General features: G+C 37.3%; 1 protein-coding gene across 1 annotated transcript in view; it reads left to right on the top strand.

The window, feature by feature from the left end:
• BACH1 (BTB and CNC homology 1, basic leucine zipper transcription factor 1) overlaps window positions 1-7,948 on the top strand; it is a 12,074-nt gene extending 4,126 nt beyond the window's left edge. The window contains 3 exon segments of the mRNA XM_008949841.1: window positions 1-1,215; window positions 3,054-3,260; window positions 7,426-7,948. The exon segment at window positions 1-1,215 is cut by the window's left edge and continues 15 nt beyond it. Coding sequence (XP_008948089.1) covers window positions 1-1,215; window positions 3,054-3,260; window positions 7,426-7,887 — 1,884 coding nt within the window. The 3' untranslated portion in view covers window positions 7,888-7,948.
• The last annotated feature ends 2,958 nt before the right edge of the window (window positions 7,949-10,906 follow it).

Here is a 10,906-nt window from a genome sequence, read left to right as displayed (position 1 = left end):
CAGGAATGTCCTACGAAGAAGTGTTGTACACAGCGTTGTCAGAAAACAAACCGTAAAATTGGCAGTGTGGATGATGGAGACCCAGAAATAGATGATGAAGCAGAAGAACTTTTAGAAAAAGAATATATTCAAACTTCTGACACAAAACTCTGTAAAGATGAAGAAAATGCTAAGTCATCGCCTGCTCTCCAAGATAATGCCAATCAAACATGTGATCCTGTACATTTAGAAAGGGATAGTGTTTCCAGCTTATCTTTCCAATGCCCAAAGTATAGGAAATTCCAGAAAGCTTTTGGAAATGACAAAATTCATGCTTCAGAGTCCAGTTCCAGTATTAAAGACATTCAAGTGCCACCAATTGCAACTTTTCTTGAGAAGGAAATACCTGATAGTGATGGCACACAGAAAGCTCAGGAGTGTGTACCTATGCAGCTGGTCTCAACATATGAGGAGACTCAGGTAAAAACAGAAGAAGGGGAGGAAAGTGTTGAGAAAAAAGAAGAATCACAGAGAGATTCTGAGGCTCAGAATGTGTCGTGTCCTGTGGAGAAAATGGATCTTGCTGTTTTCCCCCAAAACTCTGCTGCACCTCATGGACTCGATTCTATGTCTTTTTTACATACTTGTGAGCAGTATGGTAACTTGAATTTCGGTATCACACAAAACAACACAGTCTTGGCTGAAAAAACTGTATCAGGTACTGGAGTTCGGAATGACAAAATTGAAAATCAAGATGACACACCTTCAAAGGTTGATTTGTGCACTAGGGAAGCCACTAACATGACGTCATCTGGGGATCGAAGCAGTGTGGAGAGAGAAGTAGCAGAACATCTAGCAAAAGGTTTCTGGAGTGATATTTACAGCACAGAAGCCTGTCAGATACATTTACCACCTGCAGTACCAAAAGATTACTTGGAGCCTGTATATTCAGGGAAAAAATCAGAGTGTCCATGGCTGGGTATCAGGATCAGTGAAAGCCCTGAACCTTGCTCTCAACGAACTTTTACAACATTGAGTCCTGTCAACTGCCCCTTCATAAGTAACCTTAATACCGAAGGCTGCTCCAACAGCTCTGAAATAAGCAGTGGAGATTATGTTCAGGGACAGCAACAAGAAGAGTGTCCCTATAATTATGTGATGAGTTTGGGAGAGGATTCGGAAACTGACACTGAGGGAGACAGCGAATCCTGTTCAGCAAGAGAACAAGAATGTGAGGTAAGAACACCCTGGTGTATCCTTTGTTTCCCTGTCTTGTAAGGCCCTGTTCAGAAACCTAGTTCTCAGTCTCTTTAGTGGTTTGTGAGCGTTTTCTTGTTTGTTTTGTTGTTTTGTTTTGTTGGGTTTTTTTTTGTTTTGTTTTGTTTGGTTGTTTTTGTTTGTTTGTTTTGTTTTAGGTTTTTTTGGTCGCATTTTTAGAAAATCTGGTAAATGAAACTTTAAATAACTATTCAAAGGTTTATATGGAAGATTGCTTCCAGAAGACTTCTAAAGTATTTTTTAGTAGGGTGTTGTAATGGTAGATGCTTAGGTATTAGATCTCTTCAGATATTTTTCTGTAAAAACTCTTTTTGAAAAGGTTTTGAGTCTTAAACCAAGGCATGTGGATTCTATTTTTTTTTCTTTTTTTTGTCTCCTTCAGTTAATCTTAAAAAACCCTCTAAACTTCTTGGAACTTTTGTTTTATAGAAACTTAGCCGTTTTCTTGGGTTTATTCTGAGTTGTAGGGAGGTGGGAGAGAATGATGCTTCAGTTTTACTGAGATATGAAAATTGAGTTTTCAAGCTGGCTTTTGTACCTGTGTATTTAAGACTGCTTTAATAGTATTACCTTCCCTAAAACTAATTTATTCCTCCAACTGCAAAAATTAATTGGCACTTCTTTCCCTTATGTCATTGCTTTGGTAATGTTTTAAGCAGGTGTCATACATAAAGGTGTGATCCCAAAGTATTTTACTATATACCTAGAATGACTTCTGTCACAGTTCTTAGAATTGTAGAATTAGTGTGGCTACGTATGCCAAATCATTTCATGTCAGGAAAATTCAATTGTTTTTAAAGCACTAGGGTTTTTTTCTTTTCAAGATTCGAGGTCTTACTGAGACTTAAAATAAGTGGGAGCTACCAACGGCATAGACAATTGGCAGGCCAAACAAAAGGCCAGAATTGGTTAAATACGTTCCTCATCTTTGCATTACAAAGGAGTAGATGGTATCGTTGCTTAGGGCAGTACTGTCCTTTTTTTTCCTTTTGGCCTGTGTGTCCCAGTGATTGCCAAACACAGAAAGGGTTTCTGTTTGCTTTTTAAACTAAATTCAGATTTTTGACCACGACCAGGTAACATATTCTGCTACTTAATATACTTAAATATAAGGATTAAAGTGTCTTTAGTTGGATAAGTCATAAAATGTGGAAATTATTGGGTAAAGGTAAAGAAGTTTTTCAGTATTATTCAGGACTTCATGGTCTACGTGTGTTTCAGAAGCTTCTGCTTCCATAGCTCAGGTGTAGAGGGTAGCTAGAGCCTGGTTCTCTGTTTTCCAGTGTTAAGAATGGCAAGACGAATACTGTAACATCTGTATTTTAAGAAAATACCCATTTCAGGTGAACTTTTACTGCAGAATACTATAGTCATAAAAATATATTCAGGATACACAATCATAATAGCAGCTTAGAGGAAACTCCAGGCTGTATTAGTGATTCTTGACACTTGTTTTGTACACCACCTAACCATAACTTATTTTCGTAGAGTGTATCACCTAATTATTTGCTATACACATGGATAGTTTTCATCCTACTCCGAATATGCTTTTGAGAATCTAGTGTAAATGTGCAAAGTACTCCATTGTTTTGCCCAGGCTTGAACTCATCCAGTTGACACCCCAAAGTTTTATCCGCCTCATCTGATGGCTACATTAGCTTACTCTTGTCTCTGAGGCTGTGCAAGTAAGATGAGTTGTGTGGTAAAGAATGTATAAAATGAAAACTTGAATTGGCCTGTTGATGTTTGTGAATATGAGTTTCATCTTTGACTTACAACTGTATCTTCCATTCTAGGTAAAACTGCCGTTTAATGCACAAAGGATTATTTCACTTTCCAGAAATGACTTCCAGTCATTTCTGAAAATGCATAAATTAACTCCTGAACAATTGAACTGCATTCATGATATCCGAAGACGAAGTAAAAATAGAATTGCAGCACAGCGATGTCGTAAGAGAAAACTTGACTGCATACAAAATCTTGAATCTGAAATTGAAAAACTGGTATGTATAAATGTTATGATTGTTGACTTTAGTCTTTTTCTGAACATCTTGACTGGACTTCTGGCAGTAGTTAGTGTGAGGTGGCTGACTACGTTTTCTATTCAAGCTCAGAAACTCCATCAGTCTTAGATGACTTCTTGGTAGCAGTTCTAGTTTTTCTGTGCTTTACTCTAAAGTACACACATTTTTCCTTATGTAGAATTCTTTCCACTCAATTAAAAGTGCACCACAGCATAATTTTTCATGAATGATGTTCCTGAAGCCCATCAGCATTTGGCTTAATTGTACAGAGCGATTCCCAAACCACCATCCCTTTCTGCATCGTTTTCTCCCTCTTTCCCCTTTCTTGCTCTGTGCTTTTGTTCTGTAGCTTGTGGTATTGCTCATGATCAAGCTTACAGTTACGCAATTGTAGTTGTGTAAGGATTGTTCCTGTAACATATTAACATGGGCTGCTGACCTGTTTCCTGAGTCTTGAATCTTAAAAATTAAATCCTTGCAGAAGGGCAGAAAATACAGCAGAACTTGGGAAGCTGCTTGCTTTTTTAGCAGCTGTATCAAGACTGTAGCTGAGGAATTAATGCGTCCAGATTTCTCTGCAACTATCTATAAATATCATTTCTCCTTCTTCAAAAGTAAGAAAAAGATAAATATTTAACTTAAGCAAAAAGTGGATAATATGAAGTTCTGGCAAGAAGGTAATTGTGAGTGGATTTTTTTCTGGTCTTTGTTTCTGACCCTCTCATCTCAGTTTTATGGTTGATCACAATGTGCATTAAATAGTTGTTTAGGTTTACTTTACTCTTACTTCTTGTCTATGGAACATTTTAGACTGTCCTTGTCTGTGAATTGTTGTGTTGCACCTTTCTCCATATGAGTTCAGAATGAGAAGGAAAAGAAAATTAGAGCTAAGTGCCATGTGCTAAAAACTTATTTTCCTGAAGTGGTCCATCATCTTTGACTACACGCATTTCTATTTCTGCACCAAAGGAGACAGTCTTTGCAGGAAGGCCTGGAGAGTCATGCAGCCCTGATGAATTGATGCAGCAAGTCGTTTAGTGTGCTGACTGAAGATGGTATTCTGGGAGGGAGGGAAATCAGGTGATAGTTAGTAACAGTTATATTACTCTGACTGAAGAGAGAAGTTGCATTTCTGACAAGCTGGAGCTTTCGATTTCTGTTTTTCTATTATCATTTCTGTTTGTTATGCAACTTTGTCAATATTGTGCAACACTTTCGGGGGGAGGGGGGGAAGAACTAGAGATTCATCTGCAAAATTAGACCTGTAGTTGACTAATTGATGATTATACTAGCATTTTCTGTGGACCTGTGCTAGACCAGACTGGTGGCTGCTTGACAGATATCACTGTGCAGGGTCTAGACAATGAGTGTTGAGAATTGTGAGGTGAGGTCTGACTTATGAATCATGCTCTAGGCACAAACATGTTCCAGTTGCTTATTTTTTTCCAGCTGTGTAGGTAAGTCTCTTCAGAACTTCCTGAAAAGACCTAGTTTGGAGCTGTTGAGCATGTCTGACAGCAACTGATGTTATGCACCATCAAACTTTTACAAGCTGTGCACAAATACAGAAACTTAAGATCTGTCTAGGCATAATTTCCAGGTGGGTGGAAGAAAAGAGTCATCTGTGAAAGGCATTGTGTGATGCATCCATGTTGCTTCATGCATGATGACTCCTGCCTCATGCCTGCTTCTCTGGGTCAGTCATGTGTTTCAGACCTGTTAGTCTTTGATCTTCTCATGGTATCTGCTGTAATGTGGCTTTAAGAGAGGAAAATATGGTGTAGCCGTAGTTTGAAAACTCTTGACAAGTAGATAATAGTCAGTACTACAGCCTGTTAGGAAATATTTGGTTAAATGCCTCATCCTGGCTTTCAGTATGGACAGCATGTTGTATTCATTTCTATTGTTGCTTATCAGGTTTTTGTTCTCTCAGATAGTATTTGTGGTGTGTTTCTTGGGAAAGTCCTGTATCTGGAGCAGACTAACCCCCTGCATGAGTTGACTAATGTTCCATATTAGAGAATACTTATGGACCACTCAAGGCAGTGTTGGCTCCTTAGAAACAGCTCTTTCAAAGCACCTGGTCTGTTCACATTCCTGGTACTTTATCACCTCAAAGCTTTAAGGTGAGGGTACTTGTGAGGGGAAGCAGAGTAAGGACAACTGACCTCAAGAAGCACTACTTCCCTGAAGATTCCTTAGCTCAGGAGAAGGAGGTGTCAATGAGTGATGTACTTATAAGCTGTGATCCAAGAAAGTGAGATCTTGTTCTATATACTACACCAGGGAGAGGAATTATGTCAGTGAAATAGGTACTTCACCAGAATAATTAAAAGACATCTCAGTTTGATTATTATCACCTCAAAACTAGCTGGCATTACTTTGCAGTATTAGTGTAATGCTGCTAAAATACAACAGTAATAATTAAACGTGATAATCTGTCAACAGCTTCAGATGGGATGTGGAATTTACAGCGAAATAATTATTTCTGAATGTTGAAGTTTGTGTTGAACGTCAGTCCAGATAATTTCATCAGTCCTTAATAAACAACTAAGTGCCTCTATGTACCCAAAAATGTACGTAAAGTGATACCGGTTTAGGAGTCTGGCAACACCTGCTCCCAGTACGCTGACAAGTAGAAGTTTATTAGAAAGAGTGCTTTGCTAATAATTTTAGGCAAAAAGGACCTGCAACAACTGCTTCTTTTGCAAAGTGCTGCTTAGTTCTTTCAAAAAAATTGTAGAGGTTGCAGTATGAGTTTCACCTCCAAAAGGGAATGTGAGAAGGCCTGACAATAAGTAAACTTTCTAGGAGCTAATTGATGTAGCAATAGTGGTAACACCCAGTCCCTATGATTAAAATTTATTTCTTAAAAACTATTTATAAAGTTTTATACATCTTCAGAACTGCCTTTTAATTATAGAACTCAATGTGTGGCATGATTGGGGTTTAGGGTGTTTTCACTTTTTTTATTCTGTGCCCCTCCCCCCCCCCAACTCTTCTTTATGGTCTTGTTTGTTTTTTTGTAATTTTCTGCTATTTCCTGATTTCTCCTTTTTCTGGATGTTGCTTGTTTCCATCATTAGACCAGCCGCTTAGTTGCCCATATCCTTTCATCTTCAGCCGGTTGTACCAGAAGTCTCACAAAAATTCCTGATACTGAAGTAAAACAAACAAACCAAAAAAGTTAATTTTTAATGAATGGTAGTTTTTTCTATTTGATATATTTTGGTGAATTGCCATCGCTTTTGTTGTCCTTTGGAAAATCCATTTGCATTATGTAGCTAGATCATAAGCTCTTCTGAGCAAGGACAGTCTTATTTCATGTCTGAGTGGTATCTGCCACTCTTAAACATGTTTGCTGTGTAAATAAAACTCATGCATTCAACTGGTATTCTCCTGTTCCAATCATAGGTTGCCTCCCTAGTGGCACTTCGGTTCTTGCATCTTCAGTTCACTAATCTGCCACTGCTCTGTCACTGTACTTTAAATTCTTTCAGTGTTCTAGTCAGTGCCTTGAAACAAACTAGAAAGCTGTATTTCCAATACAAGTATTTTGTTTAGTTTTAGCGTGTTTTGGTTTTAAAATTTTCCTATATTTTTCTGCTTATTGTAGAAACTCTTCTTTACTTCATGTTCTACAGTACACTTCACACTTAAGAATTGGATTTGTTGTCATGTAGCAGAGGAATATCAATAATCAAAATATGATGTCTGTTTTTCCACATCTAACTTCTAAAATTTAAATCTCTGTGAATACTACTCTGCTTAATGTTTTGTTGATCCAGTGGTAATGGTTTAAATATTACCCTGTAGAATCAGTGTTTCAGGAATCCTTACAGTAGGCGAAGCTAGGTTTCACTTATTTAATAACTGCAAGATACTGTTGTCTGCCATCAGAAGTTTTGAAAAAGTTGTGTGTCTGAAAAACCACTTCAAGTAGCTGTTGATGATGCTTCAAGAGAAGTTAGGATTGTCTTTTTGATAGGCATTTGATTGTATCGGTGCCTACTTTCTTACTGCCAAATTACTTCTGTTTCAGCAGGCCAGATTATTAGCAGTGTTGTTTTAGCTTTGTTATGAACGTAACAAGGTATAGATTTGTGTTAAAGTGCAGACTAAAAGGCTATTTTTCTTCTTGCAGCAAAATGAGAAGGAGAACTTGCTGAAGGAAAGAAACCATATTTTGTCAACTCTGGGTGAGACCAAGCAGAATCTGACTGGACTTTGCCAGCAGGTGTGTAAAGAAGCAGCCTTGAGTCATGAGCAAATACAAATACTCGCAAAATATTCTTCCTCAGATTGTCAACTTTTGTTTTTATTCCCGGAAAAAGAACAAACAGCTCCATCAGACAGTGAGCCTGCAATACCAGCATGTGCAGAATTAGCAGATGCTCTTCCAGGTGTTACATCTACAAATGACCAGGGTTCTTGTTACCAGTGTGTGAAAAGTGTGTGTGATGCAACATACAATCAAGTACAAGAACTGCACCCAGTTTCTATAAGAACATTAGAGAAAACTTCGCTTGGGGAACAGTGTGGACAGAGCAGTGGTATCACAGACTTCTGTCAGCAAATGACTGACAAATGCACTACAGATGAATGAATCCGTTCTCTTCCTATTGCCAGCCTCTCAACATTGCAACTAAAAATGAGATTAAGCATTATTGTAAGGTAACTTACTAAGTGGAATTAAAGATGAAACTTTATCTTTTGAAACTACGTTGACAATTACCTGGTCATTGTATTACTTGGCAAGCTTTAGGTTTGCTCTGTGTAGTTCTAGAGTGTAATTTGTATGTGTCAGCCTTGGAGTTTTCTGTGTGGTGATGCCAAGGAGAGCTCAGGAAAGTTGTTGGAAAGTATAAACTCTGCACAGATGTTTATTTGTGAGGAAGTTTTCATTCAGGTTATAGAGCAGCCTTCCCTCTTATTCTATGCCACAGTACCTAATGCCACTCTGCATCTCAAGAAGAGCGTTCTCTAAGAAGTGTCTTCTTCTATATCTGGAATTCTTATCTCTTGAAAATTTTTTTTTCCTGGTTGAGAAACCTTAAGAAGGGTATAAAGCTCTGTAAATGTTTATTTTGTAGATGTTAAGGCAACGTGACAGTATGAGGAGATTCTGGCAAGTGTGCTGTGGAGCAGCTCATTGCTTCCTGCTGTTCCCATCCCTGTACCAAAGCCAGTTTTTGTTGAATATATGCCTTTGTCTCAGCTCTCCAGTATGTTGTAGTTAAGACATCTGGAACAGCAGAGGTGCTGTGCTCTTTAAATTTTATGGGAGGAATAACATACTGGGGAAGACAGAAGTTTGTAACTGATGCAATTCTTTGATTAGTGTGCATTGAATCCTCTGGCATCTGAATCCCATATACTTGTTAAAATTCCTTGCTGTATTGTGACTTACTGTTTAGCACCTTCAAGCTCACTGCTGTTTGTCATAAGTTGGAATCCAAGTATTGTGAAAGTTTAAGGATAGGTTGGTTTTTTAAGGTATTCAGGCACCAAATTCTTCAACTTCAGTGCCTAATTGCCTAAAGTAATCTACAAATGTATTTGTCTTCTAATCACTGGGACCAGTAAAGTTCTATTTCAGAATTTTAGTCTTCAGGATACTTTTATGGCTAAACCTGTAATACGTTTTCCATGGCTTGTGCTCTAAGTATAAACATACAGAAAGTAAAATAAGGAAATGAGCTGGAGGGTTTTCCTTTACTTCGTGAAGGAGAAGTTCAGCTGCTAAAAACAGTCCCCATTTTTTCTTAATATTTTTACATGGCAATAGATGCATATTGTATACCAATGATGCTTTGATATTTAGGTGTTATTCTCTCACCAGAACTTAAGTATTGAACCTCACCACAGAAAACTTTGTATTTGCTGGTTTACAAAACATGAAGAATCTTGTACAAGCCAGTGGAATTCTTCGTTTCCTACCTCAGAATGTATATTAGCTTTTTGTCTTTTGTGTGCATGTACAATAGGCAGCAACTAAGCAAAGGACTGTTGTAAATACTGCTTTGCAGTTTTCTCTTGCAGTGAGACAAAACTTGTTCTTGGCAAGGCTTTTTTTCCTTCCTGCTCTTACAGGTAAGATAGCATTAATAAATATATTAAGACTATTAAGCCGCCACTTTGAAACAAATTTTAAAATTGACAGATTTCAACAGTACTTCTTATAACCAGCACATAATACAAGTGACTACACTACCTCACCTATGAGACTGAAAGTTGATTTAAATCTCTAGTGATATCCTTGGATTTTCATCATATATAATTACTTTTTCAAGAGAACGATTCATGTTAATGGAGCATAGCTTGTATAAATCACAGTGCTTGCAGTAATTGAAATTTAGAAATAAAAGCTATATGGCAGACATCATGATAGTTCTACTGCTTTGGATATATTTTCAGATAATTGAATTGAAATTCTTCTAAATGACTATCATTTATGTGTTGCTGATCCTGTTTATGTATTACTCATTAAGTTCTCTGTTTTTTTTTTCTCCAGCATCTGTATATGCCTGGTTAATTTAATCCTGCCTCCCTCCAGTGCTGCCACCCTGGGCAGTGTTTTGTTCCTAAGTCTCCATTTTATTTAAAAAAGCAAACCAGTAAGAAACAGTTTTTAAAAAAAAAAAAAATAAAAATAAAGACAAACCACAAACAAAAAGCCAAACAAAGCAGAAAGCCCCAAATCTCTCTACTGTCCATACATAATTTCACTTTTAAAGCTGGTGATACTCTGAAATGACGTGGATAATGACATCATAGCGTTGTCCTAATGGTTACACATACTCTGAAATTAAATTCCTCAGGATAAATACTATAGAGAGGTGGAGCATATATGTAGAGAATGACTGCCTGGGAACTTAAATGTATCCAGTGGCCCAAACCCCCAACACACTTGGCTATCAAAGTTGGAGGACAAGTTCAGTGATTGGCAGGCTCAGAGGCTGGAGTACCCACCAGAGGCTTGTGCTCCCCTGCTGCAGCCTGGTGATCAGCCAGGGCCTCAATTCCACCCCGCAAACCGTGCAGGGCTTCCAGTGCAGAAATCATGCCTGTCATTGACATGATAAAATTAATGTCATGTTTTAAAACCTATGATGAACTTGATGAAGTTTGAGGGTAGGCTTTTGCCTAACCAGCTGCATCTAAATAATTTTAAAAATATTTATTTAATACAGTAGACCTACAAGTTGCATGTTGACTTCTATAGCCTATATCATCAACTTGGACAAGTTAAGAATGAATGACAATTTTATGATACAGAATACTCAGGTAAATGTTTTGGAGTGCTTGTTTTGTTTTTTTTTTTTTTTTTCAGTAAAGAAATACTCGATTTTGAAATTGTAAAATACTTCGTTAAAGCATGTTTTAAAATACTTTGGACGGACTATCTTAAAGCCATAAGAGTATGATGGCATACAGATTGTAAAATAAACATAATTACAACAGTTGATTTTGTATCTTTCATAATTCAGTATTTTCTAAGGCTACAATAAAAACCACTATCCTTTCTACAAAGGCTTTTCTTTTTTTTGTGCAAATCTTTTACAGTGAAAGTCTTTATTGGTGCTTTATTCATTTATGTATTACTACTAAATCTTTTCAGAACA

Source organism: Merops nubicus, unplaced genomic scaffold (genome assembly GCF_000691845.1).
Source record: "Merops nubicus isolate BGI_N331 unplaced genomic scaffold, ASM69184v1 scaffold5651, whole genome shotgun sequence".
NCBI classification, from domain to species: Eukaryota; Metazoa; Chordata; class Aves; order Coraciiformes; family Meropidae; genus Merops; species Merops nubicus.
The sequence above is the reverse complement of the archived record's forward strand: the minus strand, read 5'-3'. Positions and strand labels throughout refer to the sequence as shown.